We start from the raw sequence: 24019 nt of genomic DNA on the forward strand, positions 1-24019 counted from the left end.
GGTGGACTGCCAGCTGCAGTCCAGGGCTGAGATGCCTGCAAGTGTGTACCGTATCCTGTAGCGAGGGCTCATAGAGACGTACTGCCAGGCGTTCAGGGTGGACTTCCAGCTGCAGTCCAGGGCTGAGATGCCTGCAAGTGTGTACCGTATCCTGTAGCGAGGACTCATAGAGACGTACTGCCAGGCGTTCAGATTGGACTTCCAGCTGCAGTCCAGGGCTGAGATGCCTGCAAGTGTGTACCGTATCCTGTAGCGAGGGCTCATAGAGACGTACTGCCAGGCATTCAGGGTGGACTGCCAGCTGCAGTCCAGGGCTGAGATGCCTGCAAGTGTGTACCGTATCCTGTAGCAAGGGCTCATAGAGACGTACTGCCAGGCGTTCAGGGTGGACTTCCAGCTGCAGTCCAGGGCTGAGATGCCTGCAAGTGTGTACCGTATCCTGTAGCGAGGGCTCATAGAGACGTACTGCCAGGCGTTCAGGGTGGACTTCCAGCTGCAGTCCAGGGCTGAGATGCCTGCAAGTGTGTACCGTATCCTGTAGCGAGGGCTCATAGAGACGTACTGCCAGGCATTCAGGGTGGACTGCCAGCTGCAGTCCAGGGCTGAGATGCCTGCAAGTGTGTACCGTATCCTGTAGCGAGGGCTCATAGAGACGTACTGCTAGGCATTCAGGGTGGACTGCCAGCTGCAGTCCAGGGCTGAGATGCCTGCAAGTGCGTACCGTATCCTGTAGCGAGGGCTCATAGAGAAGTACTGCCAGGCGTTCAGGGTGGACTTCCAGCTGCAGTCCAGGGCTGAGATGCCTGCAAGTGTGTACCGTATCCTGTAGCGAGGGCTCATAGAGACGTACTGCCAGGCGTTCAGGGTGGACTTCCAGCTGCAGTCCAGGGCTGAGATGCCTGCAAGTGTGTACCGTATCCTGTAGCGAGGGCTCATAGAGACGTACTGCCAGGCGTTCAGGGTGGACTTCCAGCTGCAGTCCAGGGCTGAGATGCCTGCAAGTGTGTACCGTATCCTGTAGCGAGGGCTCATAGAGACGTACTGCCAGGCGTTCAGGGTGGACTTCCAGCTGCAGTCCAGGGCTGAGATGCCTGCAAGTGTGTACCGTATCCTGTAGCGAGGGCTCATAGAGACGTACTGCCAGGCGTTCAGGGTGGACTTCCAGCTGCAGTCCAGGGCTGAGATGCCTGCAAGTGTGTACCGTATCCTGTAGCGAGGACTCATAGAGACGTACTGCCAGGCGTTCAGGGTGGACTTCCAGCTGCAGTCCAGGGCTGAGATGCCTGCAAGTGTGTACCGTATCCTGTAGCGAGGGCTCATAGAGACGTACTGCCAGGCATTCAGGGTGGACTGCCAGCTGCAGTCCAGGGCTGAGATGCCTGCAAGTGTGTACCGTATCCTGTAGCGAGGGCTCATAGAGACGTACTGCCAGGCGTTCAGGGTGGACTTCCAGCTGCATTCCAGGGCTGAGATGCCTGCAAGTGTGTACCGTATCCTGTAGCGAGGGCTCATAGAGACGTACTGCCAGGCGTTCAGGGTGGACTTCCAGCTGCAGTCCAGGGCTGAGATGCCTGCAAGTGTGTACCGTATCCTGTAGCGAGGGCTCATAGAGACGTACTGCTAGGCATTCAGGGTGGACTGCCAGCTGCAGTCCAGGGCTGAGATGCCTGCAAGTGTGTACCGTATCCTGTAGCGAGGGCTCATAGAGACGTACTGCTAGGCATTCAGGGTGGACTGCCAGCTGCAGTCCAGGGCTGAGATGCCTGCAAGTGTGTACCGTATCCTGTAGCGAGGGCTCATAGAGACGTACTGCCAGGCGTTCAGGGTGGACTTCCAGCTGCAGTCCAGGGCTGAGATGCCTGCAAGTGTGTACCGTATCCTGTAGCGAGGGCTCATAGAGACGTACTGCCAGGCGTTCAGGGTGGACTTCCAGCTGCAGTCCAGGGCTGAGATGCCTGCAAGTGTGTACCGTATCCTGTAGCGAGGGCTCATAGAGACGTACTGCCAGGCATTCAGGGTGGACTGCCAGCTGCAGTCCAGGGCTGAGATGCCTGCAAGTGTGTACCGTATCCTGTAGCGAGGGCTCATAGAGACGTACTGCTAGGCATTCAGGGTGGACTGCCAGCTGCAGTCCAGGGCTGAGATGCCTGCAAGTGCGTACCGTATCCTGTAGCGAGGGCTCATAGAGAAGTACTGCCAGGCGTTCAGGGTGGACTTCCAGCTGCAGTCCAGGGCTGAGATGCCTGCAAGTGTGTACCGTATCCTGTAGCGAGGGCTCATAGAGACGTACTGCCAGGCGTTCAGGGTGGACTTCCAGCTGCAGTCCAGGGCTGAGATGCCTGCAAGTGTGTACCGTATCCTGTAGCGAGGGCTCATAGAGACGTACTGCCAGGCATTCAGGGTGGACTGCCAGCTGCAGTCCAGGGCTGAGATGCCTGCAAGTGTGTACCGTATCCTGTAGCGAGGGCTCATAGAGACGTACTGCCAGGCGTTCAGGGTGGACTTCCAGCTGCAGTCCAGGGCTGAGATGCCTGCAAGTGTGTACCGTATCCTGTAGCGAGGACTCATAGAGACGTACTGCCAGGCGTTCAGATTGGACTTCCAGCTGCAGTCCAGGGCTGAGATGCCTGCAAGTGTGTACCGTATCCTGTAGCGAGGGCTCATAGAGACGTACTGCCAGGCATTCAGGGTGGACTGCCAGCTGCAGTCCAGGGCTGAGATGCCTGCAAGTGTGTACCGTATCCTGTAGCAAGGGCTCATAGAGACGTACTGCCAGGCGTTCAGGGTGGACTTCCAGCTGCAGTCCAGGGCTGAGATGCCTGCAAGTGTGTACCGTATCCTGTAGCGAGGGCTCATAGAGACGTACTGCCAGGCGTTCAGGGTGGACTTCCAGCTGCAGTCCAGGGCTGAGATGCCTGCAAGTGTGTACCGTATCCTGTAGCGAGGGCTCATAGAGACGTACTGCCAGGCATTCAGGGTGGACTGCCAGCTGCAGTCCAGGGCTGAGATGCCTGCAAGTGTGTACCGTATCCTGTAGCGAGGGCTCATAGAGACGTACTGCTAGGCATTCAGGGTGGACTGCCAGCTGCAGTCCAGGGCTGAGATGCCTGCAAGTGCGTACCGTATCCTGTAGCGAGGGCTCATAGAGAAGTACTGCCAGGCGTTCAGGGTGGACTTCCAGCTGCAGTCCAGGGCTGAGATGCCTGCAAGTGTGTACCGTATCCTGTAGCGAGGGCTCATAGAGACGTACTGCCAGGCGTTCAGGGTGGACTTCCAGCTGCAGTCCAGGGCTGAGATGCCTGCAAGTGTGTACCGTATCCTGTAGCGAGGGCTCATAGAGACGTACTGCCAGGCGTTCAGGGTGGACTTCCAGCTGCAGTCCAGGGCTGAGATGCCTGCAAGTGTGTACCGTATCCTGTAGCGAGGGCTCATAGAGACGTACTGCCAGGCGTTCAGGGTGGACTTCCAGCTGCAGTCCAGGGCTGAGATGCCTGCAAGTGTGTACCGTATCCTGTAGCGAGGGCTCATAGAGACGTACTGCCAGGCGTTCAGGGTGGACTTCCAGCTGCAGTCCAGGGCTGAGATGCCTGCAAGTGTGTACCGTATCCTGTAGCGAGGACTCATAGAGACGTACTGCCAGGCGTTCAGGGTGGACTTCCAGCTGCAGTCCAGGGCTGAGATGCCTGCAAGTGTGTACCGTATCCTGTAGCGAGGGCTCATAGAGACGTACTGCCAGGCATTCAGGGTGGACTGCCAGCTGCAGTCCAGGGCTGAGATGCCTGCAAGTGTGTACCGTATCCTGTAGCGAGGGCTCATAGAGACGTACTGCCAGGCGTTCAGGGTGGACTTCCAGCTGCATTCCAGGGCTGAGATGCCTGCAAGTGTGTACCGTATCCTGTAGCGAGGGCTCATAGAGACGTACTGCCAGGCGTTCAGGGTGGACTTCCAGCTGCAGTCCAGGGCTGAGATGCCTGCAAGTGTGTACCGTATCCTGTAGCGAGGGCTCATAGAGACGTACTGCTAGGCATTCAGGGTGGACTGCCAGCTGCAGTCCAGGGCTGAGATGCCTGCAAGTGTGTACCGTATCCTGTAGCGAGGGCTCATAGAGACGTACTGCTAGGCATTCAGGGTGGACTGCCAGCTGCAGTCCAGGGCTGAGATGCCTGCAAGTGTGTACCGTATCCTGTAGCGAGGGCTCATAGAGACGTACTGCCAGGCGTTCAGGGTGGACTTCCAGCTGCAGTCCAGGGCTGAGATGCCTGCAAGTGTGTACCGTATCCTGTAGCGAGGGCTCATAGAGACGTACTGCCAGGCGTTCAGGGTGGACTTCCAGCTGCAGTCCAGGGCTGAGATGCCTGCAAGTGTGTACCGTATCCTGTAGCGAGGGCTCATAGAGACGTACTGCCAGGCATTCAGGGTGGACTGCCAGCTGCAGTCCAGGGCTGAGATGCCTGCAAGTGTGTACCGTATCCTGTAGCGAGGGCTCATAGAGACGTACTGCTAGGCATTCAGGGTGGACTGCCAGCTGCAGTCCAGGGCTGAGATGCCTGCAAGTGTGTACCGTATCCTGTAGCGAGGGCTCATAGAGACGTACTGCCAGGCGTTCAGGGTGGACTTCCAGCTGTTGTCCAGGGCTGAGATGCCTGCAAGTGCGTACCGTATCCTGTAGCGAGGGCTCATAGAGACGTACTGCCAGGCGTTCAGGGTGGACTTCCAGCTGCAGTCCAGGGCTGAGATGCCTGCAAGTGTGTACCGTATCCTGTAGTGAGGGCTCATAGAGACGTACTGCCAGGCGTTCAGGGTGGACTTCCAGCTGCAGTCCAGGGCTGAGATGCCTGCAAGTGTGTACCGTATCCTGTAGCGAGGGCTCATAGAGACGTACTGCTAGGCATTCAGGGGGACTGCCAGCTGCAGTCCTGGGCTGAGATGCCTGCAAGTGTGTACCGTATCCTGTAGCGAGGGCTCATAGAGACGTACTGCCAGGCGTTCAGGGTGGACTTCCAGCTGCAGTCCAGGGCTGAGATGCCAGCAAGTGTGTACCGTATCCTGTAGCGAGGGCTCATAGAGACGTACTGCCAGGCGTTCAGGGTGGACTTCCAGCTGCAGTCCAGGGCTGAGATGCCTGCAAGTGTGTACCGTATCCTGTAGCGAGGGCTCATAGAGACGTACTGCCAGGCGTTCAGGGTGGACTTCCAGCTGCAGTCCAGGGCTGAGATGCCTGCAAGTGTGTACCGTATCCTGTAGCGAGGGCTCATAGAGACGTACTGCCAGGCGTTCAGGGTGGACTTCCAGCTGCAGTCCAGGGCTGAGATGCCTGCAAGTGTGTACCGTATCCTGTAGCGAGGGCTCATAGAGACGTACTGCCAGGCGTTCAGGGTGGACTTCCAGCTGCAGTCCAGGGCTGAGATGCCTGCAAGTGTGTACCGTATCCTGTAGCGAGGGCTCATAGAGACGTACTGCCAGGCGTTCAGGGTGGACTTCCAGCTGCAGTCCAGGGCTGAGATGCCTGCAAGTGTGTACCGTATCCTGTAGCGAGGGCTCATAGAGACGTACTGCCAGGCGTTCAGGGTGGACTTCCAGCTGCAGTCCAGGGCTGAGATGCCTGCAAGTGTGTACCGTATCCTGTAGCGAGGGCTCATAGAGACGTACTGCCAGGCGTTCAGGGTGGACTTCCAGCTGCAGTCCAGGGCTGAGATGCCTGCAAGTGTGTACCGTATCCTGTAGCGAGGACTCATAGAGACGTACTGCCAGGCGTTCAGGGTGGACTTCCAGCTGCAGTCCAGGGCTGAGATGCCTGCAAGTGTGTACCGTATCCTGTAGCGAGGGCTCATAGAGACGTACTGCCAGGCATTCAGGGTGGACTGCCAGCTGCAGTCCAGGGCTGAGATGCCTGCAAGTGTGTACCGTATCCTGTAGCGAGGGCTCATAGAGACGTACTGCCAGGCGTTCAGGGTGGACTTCCAGCTGCATTCCAGGGCTGAGATGCCTGCAAGTGTGTACCGTATCCTGTAGCGAGGGCTCATAGAGACGTACTGCCAGGCGTTCAGGGTGGACTTCCAGCTGCAGTCCAGGGCTGAGATGCCTGCAAGTGTGTACCGTATCCTGTAGCGAGGGCTCATAGAGACGTACTGCTAGGCATTCAGGGTGGACTGCCAGCTGCAGTCCAGGGCTGATATGCCTGCAAGTGTGTACCGTATCCTGTAGCGAGGGCTCATAGAGACGTACTGCTAGGCATTCAGGGTGGACTGCCAGCTGCAGTCCAGGGCTGAGATGCCTGCAAGTGTGTACCGTATCCTGTAGCGAGGGCTCATAGAGACGTACTGCCAGGCGTTCAGGGTGGACTTCCAGCTGCAGTCCAGGGCTGAGATGCCTGCAAGTGTGTACCGTATCCTGTAGCGAGGGCTCATAGAGACGTACTGCCAGGCATTCAGGGTGGACTGCCAGCTGCAGTCCAGGGCTGAGATGCCTGCAAGTGTGTACCGTATCCTGTAGCGAGGGCTCATAGAGACGTACTGCCAGGCGTTCAGGGTGGACTTCCAGCTGCAGTCCAGGGCTGAGATGCCTGCAAGTGTGTACCGTATCCTGTAGCGAGGACTCATAGAGACGTACTGCCAGGCGTTCAGATTGGACTTCCAGCTGCAGTCCAGGGCTGAGATGCCTGCAAGTGTGTACCGTATCCTGTAGCGAGGGCTCATAGAGACGTACTGCCAGGCATTCAGGGTGGACTGCCAGCTGCAGTCCAGGGCTGAGATGCCTGCAAGTGTGTACCGTATCCTGTAGCAAGGGCTCATAGAGACGTACTGCCAGGCGTTCAGGGTGGACTTCCAGCTGCAGTCCAGGGCTGAGATGCCTGCAAGTGTGTACCGTATCCTGTAGCGAGGGCTCATAGAGACGTACTGCCAGGCGTTCAGGGTGGACTTCCAGCTGCAGTCCAGGGCTGAGATGCCTGCAAGTGTGTACCGTATCCTGTAGCGAGGGCTCATAGAGACGTACTGCCAGGCGTTCAGGGTGGACTTCCAGCTGCAGTCCAGGGCTGAGATGCCTGCAAGTGTGTACCGTATCCTGTAGCGAGGGCTCATAGAGACGTACTGCCAGGCATTCAGGGTGGACTGCCAGCTGCAGTCCAGGGCTGAGATGCCTGCAAGTGTGTACCGTATCCTGTAGCGAGGGCTCATAGAGACGTACTGCCAGGCGTTCAGGGTGGACTTCCAGCTGCAGTCCAGGGCTGAGATGCCTGCAAGTGTGTACCGTATCCTGTAGCGAGGACTCATAGAGACGTACTGCCAGGCGTTCAGATTGGACTTCCAGCTGCAGTCCAGGGCTGAGATGCCTGCAAGTGTGTACCGTATCCTGTAGCGAGGGCTCATAGAGACGTACTGCCAGGCATTCAGGGTGGACTGCCAGCTGCAGTCCAGGGCTGAGATGCCTGCAAGTGTGTACCGTATCCTGTAGCAAGGGCTCATAGAGACGTACTGCCAGGCGTTCAGGGTGGACTTCCAGCTGCAGTCCAGGGCTGAGATGCCTGCAAGTGTGTACCGTATCCTGTAGCGAGGGCTCATAGAGACGTACTGCCAGGCGTTCAGGGTGGACTTCCAGCTGCAGTCCAGGGCTGAGATGCCTGCAAGTGTGTACCGTATCCTGTAGCGAGGGCTCATAGAGACGTACTGCCAGGCATTCAGGGTGGACTGCCAGCTGCAGTCCAGGGCTGAGATGCCTGCAAGTGTGTACCGTATCCTGTAGCGAGGGCTCATAGAGACGTACTGCTAGGCATTCAGGGTGGACTGCCAGCTGCAGTCCAGGGCTGAGATGCCTGCAAGTGCGTACCGTATCCTGTAGCGAGGGCTCATAGAGAAGTACTGCCAGGCGTTCAGGGTGGACTTCCAGCTGCAGTCCAGGGCTGAGATGCCTGCAAGTGTGTACCGTATCCTGTAGCGAGGGCTCATAGAGACGTACTGCCAGGCGTTCAGGGTGGACTTCCAGCTGCAGTCCAGGGCTGAGATGCCTGCAAGTGTGTACCGTATCCTGTAGCGAGGGCTCATAGAGACGTACTGCCAGGCGTTCAGGGTGGACTTCCAGCTGCAGTCCAGGGCTGAGATGCCTGCAAGTGTGTACCGTATCCTGTAGCGAGGGCTCATAGAGACGTACTGCCAGGCGTTCAGGGTGGACTTCCAGCTGCAGTCCAGGGCTGAGATGCCTGCAAGTGTGTACCGTATCCTGTAGCGAGGGCTCATAGAGACGTACTGCCAGGCGTTCAGGGTGGACTTCCAGCTGCAGTCCAGGGCTGAGATGCCTGCAAGTGTGTACCGTATCCTGTAGCGAGGACTCATAGAGACGTACTGCCAGGCGTTCAGGGTGGACTTCCAGCTGCAGTCCAGGGCTGAGATGCCTGCAAGTGTGTACCGTATCCTGTAGCGAGGGCTCATAGAGACGTACTGCCAGGCATTCAGGGTGGACTGCCAGCTGCAGTCCAGGGCTGAGATGCCTGCAAGTGTGTACCGTATCCTGTAGCGAGGGCTCATAGAGACGTACTGCCAGGCGTTCAGGGTGGACTTCCAGCTGCATTCCAGGGCTGAGATGCCTGCAAGTGTGTACCGTATCCTGTAGCGAGGGCTCATAGAGACGTACTGCCAGGCGTTCAGGGTGGACTTCCAGCTGCAGTCCAGGGCTGAGATGCCTGCAAGTGTGTACCGTATCCTGTAGCGAGGGCTCATAGAGACGTACTGCTAGGCATTCAGGGTGGACTGCCAGCTGCAGTCCAGGGCTGAGATGCCTGCAAGTGTGTACCGTATCCTGTAGCGAGGGCTCATAGAGACGTACTGCTAGGCATTCAGGGTGGACTGCCAGCTGCAGTCCAGGGCTGAGATGCCTGCAAGTGTGTACCGTATCCTGTAGCGAGGGCTCATAGAGACGTACTGCCAGGCGTTCAGGGTGGACTTCCAGCTGCAGTCCAGGGCTGAGATGCCTGCAAGTGTGTACCGTATCCTGTAGCGAGGGCTCATAGAGACGTACTGCCAGGCGTTCAGGGTGGACTTCCAGCTGCAGTCCAGGGCTGAGATGCCTGCAAGTGTGTACCGTATCCTGTAGCGAGGGCTCATAGAGACGTACTGCCAGGCATTCAGGGTGGACTGCCAGCTGCAGTCCAGGGCTGAGATGCCTGCAAGTGTGTACCGTATCCTGTAGCGAGGGCTCATAGAGACGTACTGCTAGGCATTCAGGGTGGACTGCCAGCTGCAGTCCAGGGCTGAGATGCCTGCAAGTGTGTACCGTATCCTGTAGCGAGGGCTCATAGAGACGTACTGCCAGGCGTTCAGGGTGGACTTCCAGCTGTTGTCCAGGGCTGAGATGCCTGCAAGTGCGTACCGTATCCTGTAGCGAGGGCTCATAGAGACGTACTGCCAGGCGTTCAGGGTGGACTTCCAGCTGCAGTCCAGGGCTGAGATGCCTGCAAGTGTGTACCGTATCCTGTAGTGAGGGCTCATAGAGACGTACTGCCAGGCGTTCAGGGTGGACTTCCAGCTGCAGTCCAGGGCTGAGATGCCTGCAAGTGTGTACCGTATCCTGTAGCGAGGGCTCATAGAGACGTACTGCTAGGCATTCAGGGGGACTGCCAGCTGCAGTCCTGGGCTGAGATGCCTGCAAGTGTGTACCGTATCCTGTAGCGAGGGCTCATAGAGACGTACTGCCAGGCGTTCAGGGTGGACTTCCAGCTGCAGTCCAGGGCTGAGATGCCAGCAAGTGTGTACCGTATCCTGTAGCGAGGGCTCATAGAGACGTACTGCCAGGCGTTCAGGGTGGACTTCCAGCTGCAGTCCAGGGCTGAGATGCCTGCAAGTGTGTACCGTATCCTGTAGCGAGGGCTCATAGAGACGTACTGCCAGGCGTTCAGGGTGGACTTCCAGCTGCAGTCCAGGGCTGAGATGCCTGCAAGTGTGTACCGTATCCTGTAGCGAGGGCTCATAGAGACGTACTGCCAGGCGTTCAGGGTGGACTTCCAGCTGCAGTCCAGGGCTGAGATGCCTGCAAGTGTGTACCGTATCCTGTAGCGAGGGCTCATAGAGACGTACTGCCAGGCGTTCAGGGTGGACTTCCAGCTGCAGTCCAGGGCTGAGATGCCTGCAAGTGTGTACCGTATCCTGTAGTGAGGGCTCATAGAGACGTACTGCCAGGCGTTCAGGGTGGACTTCCAGCTGCAGTCCAGGGCTGAGATGCCTGCAAGTGTGTACCGTATCCTGTAGCGAGGGCTCATAGAGACGTACTGCTAGGCTTTCAGGGGGACTGCCAGCTGCAGTCCAGGGCTGAGATGCCTGCAAGTGTGTACCGTATCCTGTAGCGAGGGCTCATAGAGACGTACTGCCAGGCGTTCAGGGTGGACTTCCAGCTGCAGTCCAGGGCTGAGATGCCAGCAAGTGTGTACCGTATCCTGTAGCGAGGGCTCATAGAGACGTACTGCCAGGCGTTCAGGGTGGACTTCCAGCTGCAGTCCAGGGCTGAGATGCCTGCAAGTGTGTACCGTATCCTGTAGCGAGGGCTCATAGAGACGTACTGCCAGGCGTTCAGGGTGGACTTCCAGCTGCAGTCCAGGGCTGAGATGCCTGCAAGTGTGTACCGTATCCTGTAGCGAGGGCTCATAGAGACGTACTGCCAGGCGTTCAGGGTGGACTTCCAGCTGCAGTCCAGGGCTGAGATGCCTGCAAGTGTGTACCGTATCCTGTAGCGAGGGCTCATAGAGACGTACTGCTAGGCATTCAGGGGGACTGCCAGCTGCAGTCCAGGGCTGAGATGCCTGCAAGTGTGTACCGTATCCTGTAGCGAGGGCTCATAGAGACGTACTGCTAGGCATTCAGGGTGGACTGCCAGCTGCAGTCCAGGGCTGAGATGCCTGCAAGTGTGTACCGTATCCTGTAGCGAGGGCTCATAGAGACGTACTGCTAGGCATTCAGGGTGGACTGCCAGCTGCAGTCCAGGGCTGAGATGCCTGCAAGTGCGTACCGTATCCTGTAGCGAGGGCTCATAGAGAAGTACTGCCAGGCGTTCAGGGTGGACTTCCAGCTGCAGTCCAGGGCTGAGATGCCTGCAAGTGTGTACCGTATCCTGTAGCGAGGGCTCATAGAGACGTACTGCCAGGCGTTCAGGGTGGACTTCCAGCTGCAGTCCAGGGCTGAGATGCCTGCAAGTGTGTACCGTATCCTGTAGCGAGGGCTCATAGAGACGTACTGCCAGGCATTCAGGGTGGACTGCCAGCTGCAGTCCAGGGCTGAGATGCCTGCAAGTGTGTACCGTATCCTGTAGCGAGGGCTCATAGAGACGTACTGCCAGGCGTTCAGGGTGGACTTCCAGCTGCAGTCCAGGGCTGAGATGCCTGCAAGTGTGTACCGTATCCTGTAGCGAGGACTCATAGAGACGTACTGCCAGGCGTTCAGATTGGACTTCCAGCTGCAGTCCAGGGCTGAGATGCCTGCAAGTGTGTACCGTATCCTGTAGCGAGGGCTCATAGAGACGTACTGCCAGGCATTCAGGGTGGACTGCCAGCTGCAGTCCAGGGCTGAGATGCCTGCAAGTGTGTACCGTATCCTGTAGCAAGGGCTCATAGAGACGTACTGCCAGGCGTTCAGGGTGGACTTCCAGCTGCAGTCCAGGGCTGAGATGCCTGCAAGTGTGTACCGTATCCTGTAGCGAGGGCTCATAGAGACGTACTGCCAGGCGTTCAGGGTGGACTTCCAGCTGCAGTCCAGGGCTGAGATGCCTGCAAGTGTGTACCGTATCCTGTAGCGAGGGCTCATAGAGACGTACTGCCAGGCATTCAGGGTGGACTGCCAGCTGCAGTCCAGGGCTGAGATGCCTGCAAGTGTGTACCGTATCCTGTAGCGAGGACTCATAGAGACGTACTGCCAGGCGTTCAGGGTGGACTTCCAGCTGCAGTCCAGGGCTGAGATGCCTGCAAGTGTGTACCGTATCCTGTAGCGAGGGCTCATAGAGACGTACTGCCAGGCATTCAGGGTGGACTGCCAGCTGCAGTCCAGGGCTGAGATGCCTGCAAGTGTGTACCGTATCCTGTAGCGAGGGCTCATAGAGACGTACTGCCAGGCGTTCAGGGTGGACTTCCAGCTGCATTCCAGGGCTGAGATGCCTGCAAGTGTGTACCGTATCCTGTAGCGAGGGCTCATAGAGACGTACTGCCAGGCGTTCAGGGTGGACTTCCAGCTGCAGTCCAGGGCTGAGATGCCTGCAAGTGTGTACCGTATCCTGTAGCGAGGGCTCATAGAGACGTACTGCTAGGCATTCAGGGTGGACTGCCAGCTGCAGTCCAGGGCTGATATGCCTGCAAGTGTGTACCGTATCCTGTAGCGAGGGCTCATAGAGACGTACTGCTAGGCATTCAGGGTGGACTGCCAGCTGCAGTCCAGGGCTGAGATGCCTGCAAGTGTGTACCGTATCCTGTAGCGAGGGCTCATAGAGACGTACTGCCAGGCGTTCAGGGTGGACTTCCAGCTGCAGTCCAGGGCTGAGATGCCTGCAAGTGTGTACCGTATCCTGTAGCGAGGGCTCATAGAGACGTACTGCCAGGCATTCAGGGTGGACTGCCAGCTGCAGTCCAGGGCTGAGATGCCTGCAAGTGTGTACCGTATCCTGTAGCGAGGGCTCATAGAGACGTACTGCCAGGCGTTCAGGGTGGACTTCCAGCTGCAGTCCAGGGCTGAGATGCCTGCAAGTGTGTACCGTATCCTGTAGCGAGGACTCATAGAGACGTACTGCCAGGCGTTCAGATTGGACTTCCAGCTGCAGTCCAGGGCTGAGATGCCTGCAAGTGTGTACCGTATCCTGTAGCGAGGGCTCATAGAGACGTACTGCCAGGCATTCAGGGTGGACTGCCAGCTGCAGTCCAGGGCTGAGATGCCTGCAAGTGTGTACCGTATCCTGTAGCAAGGGCTCATAGAGACGTACTGCCAGGCGTTCAGGGTGGACTTCCAGCTGCAGTCCAGGGCTGAGATGCCTGCAAGTGTGTACCGTATCCTGTAGCGAGGGCTCATAGAGACGTACTGCCAGGCGTTCAGGGTGGACTTCCAGCTGCAGTCCAGGGCTGAGATGCCTGCAAGTGTGTACCGTATCCTGTAGCGAGGGCTCATAGAGACGTACTGCCAGGCATTCAGGGTGGACTGCCAGCTGCAGTCCAGGGCTGAGATGCCTGCAAGTGTGTACCGTATCCTGTAGCGAGGGCTCATAGAGACGTACTGCTAGGCATTCAGGGTGGACTGCCAGCTGCAGTCCAGGGCTGAGATGCCTGCAAGTGCGTACCGTATCCTGTAGCGAGGGCTCATAGAGAAGTACTGCCAGGCGTTCAGGGTGGACTTCCAGCTGCAGTCCAGGGCTGAGATGCCTGCAAGTGTGTACCGTATCCTGTAGCGAGGGCTCATAGAGACGTACTGCCAGGCGTTCAGGGTGGACTTCCAGCTGCAGTCCAGGGCTGAGATGCCTGCAAGTGTGTACCGTATCCTGTAGCGAGGGCTCATAGAGACGTACTGCCAGGCGTTCAGGGTGGACTTCCAGCTGCAGTCCAGGGCTGAGATGCCTGCAAGTGTGTACCGTATCCTGTAGCGAGGGCTCATAGAGACGTACTGCCAGGCGTTCAGGGTGGACTTCCAGCTGCAGTCCAGGGCTGAGATGCCTGCAAGTGTGTACCGTATCCTGTAGCGTGGGCTCATAGAGACGTACTGCCAGGCGTTCAGGGTGGACTTCCAGCTGCAGTCCAGGGCTGAGATGCCTGCAAGTGTGTACCGTATCCTGTAGCGAGGACTCATAGAGACGTACTGCCAGGCGTTCAGATTGGACTTCCAGCTGCAGTCCAGGGCTGAGATGCCTGCAAGTGTGTACCGTATCCTGTAGCGAGGGCTCATAGAGACGTACTGCCAGGCATTCAGGGTGGACTGCCAGCTGCAGTCCAGGGCTGAGATGCCTGCAAGTGTGTACCGTATCCTGTAGCAAGGGCTCATAGAGACGTACTGCCAGGCGTTCAGGGTGGACTTCCAGCTGCAGTCCAGGGCTGAGATGCCTGCAAGTGTGTACCGTATCCTGTAGCGAGGGCTCATAGAGACGTACTGCCAGGCGTTCAGGGTGGACTTCCAGCTGCAGTCCAGGGCTGAGATGCCTGCAAGTGTGTACCGTATCCTGTAGCGAGGGCTCATAGAGACGTACTGCCAGGCATTCAGGGTGGACTGCCAGCTGCAGTCCAGGGCTGAGATGCCTGCAAGTGTGTACCGTATCCTGTAGCGAGGGCTCATAGAGACGTACTGCTAGGCATTCAGGGTGGACTGCCAGCTGCAGTCCAGGGCTGAGATGCCTGCAAGTGCGTACCGTATCCTGTAGCGAGGGCTCATAGAGAAGTACTGCCAGGCGTTCAGGGTGGACTTCCAGCTGCAGTCCAGGGCTGAGATGCCTGCAAGTGTGTACCGTATCCTGTAGCGAGGGCTCATAGAGACGTACTGCCAGGCGTTCAGGGTGGACTTCCAGCTGCAGTCCAGGGCTGAGATGCCTGCAAGTGTGTACCGTATCCTGTAGCGAGGGCTCATAGAGACGTACTGCCAGGCGTTCAGGGTGGACTTCCAGCTGCAGTCCAGGGCTGAGATGCCTGCAAGTGTGTACCGTATCCTGTAGCGAGGGCTCATAGAGACGTACTGCCAGGCGTTCAGGGTGGACTTCCAGCTGCAGTCCAGGGCTGAGATGCCTGCAAGTGTGTACCGTATCCTGTAGCGAGGGCTCATAGAGACGTACTGCCAGGCGTTCAGGGTGGACTTCCAGCTGCAGTCCAGGGCTGAGATGCCTGCAAGTGTGTACCGTATCCTGTAGCGAGGACTCATAGAGACGTACTGCCAGGCGTTCAGGGTGGACTTCCAGCTGCAGTCCAGGGCTGAGATGCCTGCAAGTGTGTACCGTATCCTGTAGCGAGGGCTCATAGAGACGTACTGCCAGGCATTCAGGGTGGACTGCCAGCTGCAGTCCAGGGCTGAGATGCCTGCAAGTGTGTACCGTATCCTGTAGCGAGGGCTCATAGAGACGTACTGCCAGGCGTTCAGGGTGGACTTCCAGCTGCATTCCAGGGCTGAGATGCCTGCAAGTGTGTACCGTATCCTGTAGCGAGGGCTCATAGAGACGTACTGCCAGGCGTTCAGGGTGGACTTCCAGCTGCAGTCCAGGGCTGAGATGCCTGCAAGTGTGTACCGTATCCTGTAGCGAGGGCTCATAGAGACGTACTGCTAGGCATTCAGGGTGGACTGCCAGCTGCAGTCCAGGGCTGAGATGCCTGCAAGTGTGTACCGTATCCTGTAGCGAGGGCTCATAGAGACGTACTGCTAGGCATTCAGGGTGGACTGCCAGCTGCAGTCCAGGGCTGAGATGCCTGCAAGTGTGTACCGTATCCTGTAGCGAGGGCTCATAGAGACGTACTGCCAGGCGTTCAGGGTGGACTTCCAGCTGCAGTCCAGGGCTGAGATGCCTGCAAGTGTGTACCGTATCCTGTAGCGAGGGCTCATAGAGACGTACTGCCAGGCGTTCAGGGTGGACTTCCAGCTGCAGTCCAGGGCTGAGATGCCTGCAAGTGTGTACCGTATCCTGTAGCGAGGGCTCATAGAGACGTACTGCCAGGCATTCAGGGTGGACTGCCAGCTGCAGTCCAGGGCTGAGATGCCTGCAAGTGTGTACCGTATCCTGTAGCGAGGGCTCATAGAGACGTACTGCTAGGCATTCAGGGTGGACTGCCAGCTGCAGTCCAGGGCTGAGATGCCTGCAAGTGTGTACCGTATCCTGTAGCGAGGGCTCATAGAGACGTACTGCCAGGCGTTCAGGGTGGACTTCCAGCTGTTGTCCAGGGCTGAGATGCCTGCAAGTGCGTACCGTATCCTGTAGCGAGGGCTCATAGAGACGTACTGCCAGGCGTTCAGGGTGGACTTCCAGCTGCAGTCCAGGGCTGAGATGCCTGCAAGTGTGTACCGTATCCTGTAGTGAGGGCTCATAGAGACGTACTGCCAGGCGTTCAGGGTGGACTTCCAGCTGCAGTCCAGGGCTGAGATGCCTGCAAGTGTGTACCGTATCCTGTAGCGAGGGCTCATAGAGACGTACTGCTAGGCATTCAGGGGGACTGCCAGCTGCAGTCCTGGGCTGAGATGCCTGCAAGTGTGTACCGTATCCTGTAGCGAGGGCTCATAGAGACGTACTGCCAGGCGTTCAGGGTGGACTTCCAGCTGCAGTCCAGGGCTGAGATGCCAGCAAGTGTGTACCGTATCCTGTAGCGAGGGCTCATAGAGACGTACTGCCAGGCGTTCAGGGTGGACTTCCAGCTGCAGTCCAGGGCTGAGATGCCTGCAAGTGTGTACCGTATCCTGTAGCGAGGGCTCATAGAGACGTACTGCCAGGCGTTCAGGGTGGACTTCCAGCTGCAGTCCAGGGCTGAGATGCCTGCAAGTGTGTACCGTATCCTGTAGCGAGGGCTCATAGAGACGTACTGCCAGGCGTTCAGGGTGGACTTCCAGCTGCAGTCCAGGGCTGAGATGCCTGCAAGTGTGTACCGTATCCTGTAGCGAGGGCTCATAGAGACGTACTGCCAGGCGTTCAGGGTGGACTTCCAGCTGCAGTCCAGGGCTGAGATGCCTGCAAGTGTGTACCGTATCCTGTAGTGAGGGCTCATAGAGACGTACTGCCAGGCGTTCAGGGTGGACTTCCAGCTGCAGTCCAGGGCTGAGATGCCTGCAAGTGTGTACCGTATCCTGTAGCGAGGGCTCATAGAGACGTACTGCTAGGCATTCAGGGGGACTGCCAGCTGCAGTCCAGGGCTGAGATGCCTGCAAGTGTGTACCGTATCCTGTAGCGAGGGCTCATAGAGACGTACTGCCAGGCGTTCAGGGTGGACTTCCAGCTGCAGTCCAGGGCTGAGATTCCAGCAAGTGTGTACCGTATCCTGTAGCGAGGGCTCATAGAGACGTACTGCCAGGCGTTCAGGGTGGACTTCCAGCTGCAGTCCAGGGCTGAGATGCCTGCAAGTGTGTACCGTATCCTGTAGCGAGGGCTCATAGAGACGTACTGCCAGGCGTTCAGGGTGGACTTCCAGCTGCAGTCCAGGGCTGAGATGCCTGCAAGTGTGTACCGTATCCTGTAGCGAGGGCTCATAGAGACGTACTGCCAGGCGTTCAGGGTGGACTTCCAGCTGCAGTCCAGGGCTGAGATGCCTGCAAGTGTGTACCGTATCCTGTAGCGAGGGCTCATAGAGACGTACTGCTAGGCATTCAGGGGGACTGCCAGCTGCAGTCCAGGGCTGAGATGCCTGCAAGTGTGTACCGTATCCTGTAGCGAGGGCTCATAGAGACGTACTGCTAGGCATTCAGGGTGGACTGCCAGCTGCAGTCCAGGGCTGAGATGCCTGCAAGTGTGTACCGTATCCTGTAGCGAGGGCTCATAGAGACGTACTGCCAGGCGTTCAGGGTGAACTGCCAGCTGCAGTCCAGGGCTGAGATGCCTGCAAGTGTGTACCGTATCCTGTAGCGAGGGCTCATAGAGACGTACTGCCAGGCGTTCAGGGTGGACTGCCAGCTGCAGTCCAGGGCTGAGATGCTTGCAAGTGTGTACCGTATCCTGTAGCGAGGGCTCATAGAGACGTACTGCTAGGCATTCAGGGTGGACTTCCAGCAGCAGTCCAGGGCTGAGATGCCTGCAAGTGTGTACCGTATCCTGTAGCTAGGGCTCATAGAGACGTACTGCTAGGCATTCAGGGTGGACTGCCAGCTGCAGTCCAGGGCTGAGATGCCTGCAAATGTGTACCGTATCCTGTAGCGAGGGCTCATAGAGACGTACTGCCAGGTGTTCAGGGTGGACTTCCAGCTGCAGTCCAGGGCTGAGATGCCTGCAAGTGCGTACCGTATCCTGTAGCGAGGGCTCATAGAGACGTACTGCCAGGCGTTCAGGGTGGACTTCCAGCTGCAGTCCAGGGCTGAGATGCCTGCAAGTGCGTACCCTATCCTGTAGCGAGGGCTCATTTAGACGTACTGCCAGGCGTTCAGGGTGGACTTCCAGCTGCAGTCCAGGGCTGAGATGCCTGCAAGTGCGTACCGTATCCTGTAGCGAGGGCTCATAGAGACGTACTGCCAGGCGTTCAGGGTGGACTTCCAGCTGCAGTCCAGGGCTGAGATGCCTGCAAGTGTGTACCGTATCCTGTAGCGAGGGCTCATAGAGACGTACTGCCAGGCGTTCAGGGTGGACTTCCAGCTGCAGTCCAGGGCTGAGATGCCTGCAAGTGCGTACCGTATCCTGTAGCGAGGGCTCATAGAGACGTACTGCCAGGCGTTCAGGGTGGACTTCCAGCTGCAGTCCAGGGCTGAGATGCCTGCAAGTGTGTACCGTATCCTGTAGCGAGGGCTCATAGAGACGTACTGCCAGGCGTTCAGGGTGGACTTCCAGCTGCAGTCCAGGGCTGAGATGCCTGCAAGTGCGTACCGTATCCTGTAGCGAGGGCTCATAGAGACGTACTGCCAGGCGTTCAGGGTGGACTTCCAGCTGCAGTCCAGGGCTGAGATGCCTGCAAGTGCGTACCGTATCCTGTAGCGAGGGCTCATAGAGACGTACTGCCAGGCGTTCAGGGTGGACTTCCAGCTGCAGTCCAGGGCTGAGATGCCTGCAAGTGTGTACCGTATCCTGTAGCGAGGGCTCATAGAGACGTACTGCCAGGCGTTCAGGGTGGACTTCCAGCTGCAGTCCAGGGCTGAGATGCCTGCAAGTGTGTACCGTATCCTGTAGCGAGGAACAAGATTATATGGTGTTATTGTTTTATTATTTATGAATACTGTTTATTAATAACTATAGAATAATATTAAATGAGTACGGTACTTAAATATTTTGACTAATACATGTAACACTTTTAAATAAAATAATTTTAATAAGCATATTTAACTATTTTGACAATAAAATTAAATTGTCAAGTATTTCTGTGTTTGGAAAATGGACTATTATAATGTTAAAAAATGACTTGCTAAAAAGAGTTTCAAGATAAAAAAATTAAAGATTTTTTCAATCTTTTTAGTGTGTATATTTTGATACCAAATTTCTTGCTAAATAAATTACATTTATTCGATTTTGATATTAAAAGTTTATGTTTATGTGTTTTGAGTTAATTTTTGGTTATAAATGCTGGTTAATTCTATGATCTTAGTTACATTTTGGTTTTTTATGGTGCATTATCTTAAAATTTTGGTATTATATGGTGTATGTACACACATTTTATGGTTGTATTTCGGATTTATATCAATTTACCATATAATCCTGTCCCAACCTATAGCTTGGTTGTGGCAGTATGCCGTTCAGAGTTCCTGCTGTAGTTTTATCACGGAATGTTGCATTTGAAAGTTGAGAATCTCATGCAAAAATGATTATTTTGGGTCACGGTTGCGTCTTAATAACCTGTCAAAAGAGACACGTGGAGATTTTGCCAGTTCACGGACATTCACAAGTATGGGTGAGGTGAGGGAGGGAGGAAGAACTGTCATAGACATACACACAACCTCGCTGGTTTATTTTTAGATTTCCCCTCCTCCAGCCGAATGTCAGATGAGATCAATGGAGCCATTCATAGTGCTCTTCATGCACTGCTCAGATATTTTAACTAAACAATTTATACTTACTCGTAACATACTTATTAAAAACAAAAACCAGTACAGGAGAGTTTTTTACACACATACTCAATACACACAGCAATTATAATTTTTTTCTCACCCAAAGTTATAAATTCGCACAAGAATTGCACTACACTTTTTTAAACTAAAATTAAGCATAAATTATGCGATCCATATGCGGGTAAATACAGTAATTAAGATGCTGGGAGTTCATTACCAAATACAGACAGCTCCCAGGACTCAACGCACATTGAATTTCTTTCATTTGCATCCCCACATCAAAGATACTTCATCTTGCCATTCAGACATCTTGACGTATTCCCTGGACGCTCCAAGGTCTGGTAACACCCTGACTATAGTGTGAGCCTATCCACGCTCCGCATGCGACTTGTTCAAGTCTGAATGTTTACTGCCCTGTCTCGTTTTGGCTCTTCACATCTTACACAACTTTAACCTTTTTAACCAACTGTCTGTAACAGTTTTATAGTTTTATTCTTTTTCGTACAAATAATTTATTATTTTGGTTAACACAGGTAACTGGCATTTTCCTTTTATGAGTAGCGAGTCTGCAGCCAAGTAGTTTTGAAATGCACCAGTAAGCCAGTTTTCACATTACGAGACAACCTTAAAACTCAGCTGACTTCCAAGATGCAGTTGAGCGAAGCTCTCAGGGGGTTCCGGGTGAGAATCTCGGCTGAAGCAGGGAAGTATTTCAAGATTGTTATTACGTATAGCTAGAGACCTGAAAAATTCGCCAGTTCATTTCGTGTTATACTAAAATTCAAATAATTACGTATACCTTAGTGCTGCTTCTGCCATTGGTTTCACTGTTAATCCGGAGGACTTGGGGCCAATTGGAGACCCATCACTCAGAGAAGTGTCGAATCGCAGGCGCACACAATCGAGACGACTCACAAGTCGGCAGCCAATGAACAGTTGGTATTTACCCAGGGCCGGCTAGTCCATATATGCGAACTAGGCAACCGCCTAGGGCGCCAAGTAGCTGGGGGCGGCGCAGCACGACACATAACAGCTCATATAATATGTTTAACGATTATTGAAACTATATTAAAATGGATTTTTGTAACAGTTTGGAATGTTTATATTGATATAAGTAATTATTTAAAGTCCACAGTGAACTGTTTATGATTTGTAATAAGTAAAAAAGTAAAAAATAAACAACACAAGCCTGCTTACATTTGATTGTTGACAAAATCTTAGGTTTACGTGATGTATTTTGAGGCAAGGAAAATTTTTTTTGGGGTGTCCGTGGGTGGGGGGGGGGGGGTGGGGGGGTCATTAAGGTTTTTCGCCTAGGGCGCCAATTTACCTTTCACCGGCCCTGCATTTACCCGAGCGTGTAGAGGATGTCGGAGTGAATCCTGGAGGTAATTGAACCCGGTCTCTACGCGCAGCCTGTGATGGGCGTGCGGGGAAGTGTGGACAGGGAAGTGTGCCGTGCCCACAGACAAGCGGCAGAGCTGCGACGTGCTGGACTCGGTGCTGGTGCACGTGGGAGCGCTGCACCGGCCCCTGCAGGGCTGGACGCACAGCGACTTCGTGATCGCCGGCCAGATCTACCACGGCACGCGCCCGGTCGGCCAGCCGGCGCTCTGCCGGCCGGTGCTGCGCTCCAGGGGCTTCTACGACCGGGTGGTGTTCGACTTCTGGTCAGTCCCTCTGCCTTCTCGGTGATCGGCACTACCGTGTGTTGTCGCATGATCGTCGCACCGTTAGTTTAGGACATCAATGTTTGGAGAGAAAAATTTCTTGCATAAATTCGCATGATTATTTAGATTCAGAGTGCTTTGCACAGGTAGTTTTCCCGTATAAAACAATGTACAGTAAACTCTCTATTATCCGCGTTTGCTACGAAAAAAAATACAGCACACATATGTAAACCTGTAATTTTATTACAAGTGAGCAAATTTGAACTCTACTGACGAGTGTATTGCGTGCAGTATACAGCAAAACGCCACAGGCCTGCTCGGAACTCACGCGGTAGGCTGGCATGCGTTGCTATTTTTTTTTCTCTGTCGCGCTTTGTTTATTGTCGTATGGTTGAGCACTTTTATGTTTACATTACTGAAATGTATTGTATGTTAATAATTCAGTAAAATACTGAAATTTTAGCATCATTTAAAATGTTTTTACTGTTGATTGTAACTTTTACTGTACATAAAGTTTTGGATTTTTAAGTTGAAATTAATGTTACCTTTTTTGTTTCCCATTTTCGGCTCTTTTGCGGATTATCCGCGTTTTTCACTATTCGCGGTGGCCCTGCCACTTAATTTCGCGGATAATCAGGAGTGTACTGTATTACAAAATCGAAATCCAATATTCATTCAAATATTACCGCTTAATTATTTAATTAACAGAAATACAAAGTTGTCTGATGCGTAAATTTTCTTTTAAAGACGTTTTCAAATGTTATAAACTTTATCTTTTCGTCTGCGTCGCCGCTGTGTACCGCTTATAAAAATGTAGCCAGCGCTAGTTGGCATCATTCATGTTTGGTTATGTTGACACCCGTGTGGAGCACGTGCATGTTGTTGAATATCGGTACAGGTAGCTCGTCGATTGCATGCAACGCGCACACTCTGTCTATTGCCGAGTTAACTACATTTGATAGCCCGTGCTTTCTCGTGGTCTGTACTACGATAGTTATGTGCTCCCACTCATGTTTGCGTCACAGTTTTGTTTTTTCTATTTAAAGTTAAACAAAATGTTTTTGTTGCATGACTTGTTAATTTAAATTGTTTGGCGTGCTTTTGTATACTCTAATTTTTAAATTACGTGTTTTCCTTGAAAATAGGTTTTGGTTTAAAGAATAACTTTACCTAACAAAAAAATGCTATTTTCACATAATCGTGGCATCCCTACTTTTCAATCTTGATTTTAGCATAAAATGTGCGACGATTATGCAATAAAATGCTTGCGAGCGGACCCCCTCAGCCAGACAGAGCGGCTGAACCAGTTCCGTCTGGAAACATTTGTGTTTCGTTGGCAGGGCTGCTTCAAGTATAGCAAACTGGAAACACTTGAGTATCTACATCACTCTTTTTTTTTTAACAAGCTTTTTAATATTGTTTCTTTGAAAATGTGAACAGTTTTCTGTCATTTTTACTATAAAGGTAGCTGTCTTGTCAGAATTAACAATAGTAAATTGTGTCTTGATGTAAGTTTTTGGACATACGCCACAGCAATGGCGTATGTCCAAAAACTTACATCAAGTCATGCACTCCCATTGTACAAATCTTTCAAAGATAGTAAATTGTGCGACACATGCCCTTCATCCCAGAGATACAAGATGTACAGAATGACACTGATGTTGGCACCCGAACGAGCGAGTGTGTGGTTATCGCAGGCTGAACTTCGAGACGACGAGCGTGTGCATGCTGCCTCGCGAGTCGCGCCTGGTGCTGGTCCTGTACGGCCGCACCGAGCTGCCGCCCGAGACGGACTCCAAGGAGGAGCGCGGCGAGCCTCGCATGCTGGAGGTGGAGCTGGGCTGGGCCGCGACGCAGTTCTTCAACTACGAGGGGTGCGTCTATCTCTCTCGCAGCGCACTAGCACTCTGTACTCTAGCCTGCAAGTCAGTGGCGTAGCCAGGATTTGTGTATGGGGGGTGTTAAGAAGCATGCCTCCCCCCCCCCCCCCCCCCCCCGTATTAAAGGGGGTCCGGGGGTCCTACCCCGGGAAAATTTGGATTTTAAGGTGTAAAATAGTGCTATTTTAGCAGTTTCCAGTACTTAAATTTAAATATTTTAATGGTAAAAGTTTTATTAATTTTAATTTGAAATATGTTTGAGTGATGAATAAGAAATTAATTAAAGATTTGGTGCTAAGGAAGGGGGGGTTTGAACCCCTAAAACCCCCCCCCCCCCCCCTGGCTACGCCCCTGCTTCAAGTGAATGCATTTTTTATGAGTAAATGTAGTACCTATAGTAATTAGATGAAATTAAATTTGTCTGGGAAAAAGGGCTGAGAAAATCCTCTTTAATCGATTTTGATATTTATAAAATGCAAAGTTAAACATTAAATATTACAGTATTATCATAAACAATCTTTACTAATGTGACGTCATTCTGCAGTTGTAAGGCCTTCCGTCTGTGTGTGCTCGTGACGAAACACTGTTACATTACATGTGTGCGTGTGTGTGTTTGTTTATGTTTGTTTGTGTTTTTTGTCTATCTGTATCCCTTTGAGTGTATGCCCCATTTTTAGTATGACTCACTTGCTTGTACGATGAAGCATCATCACCCATGTGTGTTTCATATCTCCTGTACTGTGCTTTACTGTACTTTACTTTACTGTACTGTGCTATACTGTACTGTACTTTACTGTACTGTGCTTTACTGTACTGTGTTGTA

At 54.0% G+C, this 24019-nt stretch overlaps 1 protein-coding gene across 1 annotated transcript in view; it reads left to right on the forward strand.

The window, feature by feature from the left end:
• LOC134539557 (phosphatidylinositol 4-phosphate 3-kinase C2 domain-containing subunit beta) overlaps positions 1-24019 on the forward strand; it is a 162935-nt gene that overhangs the window by 27325 nt on the left and 111591 nt on the right. The window contains exons 11-12 of the mRNA XM_063381696.1: positions 21115-21316; positions 23014-23190. Of these exons, the coding sequence (XP_063237766.1) occupies positions 21115-21316; positions 23014-23190 (379 nt within the window). The remainder of the gene's footprint in view (positions 1-21114; positions 21317-23013; positions 23191-24019) is intronic.

Source organism: Bacillus rossius, chromosome 15, assembly GCF_032445375.1.
Source record: "Bacillus rossius redtenbacheri isolate Brsri chromosome 15, Brsri_v3, whole genome shotgun sequence".
Classification (NCBI taxonomy): domain Eukaryota; kingdom Metazoa; phylum Arthropoda; class Insecta; order Phasmatodea; family Bacillidae; genus Bacillus; species Bacillus rossius.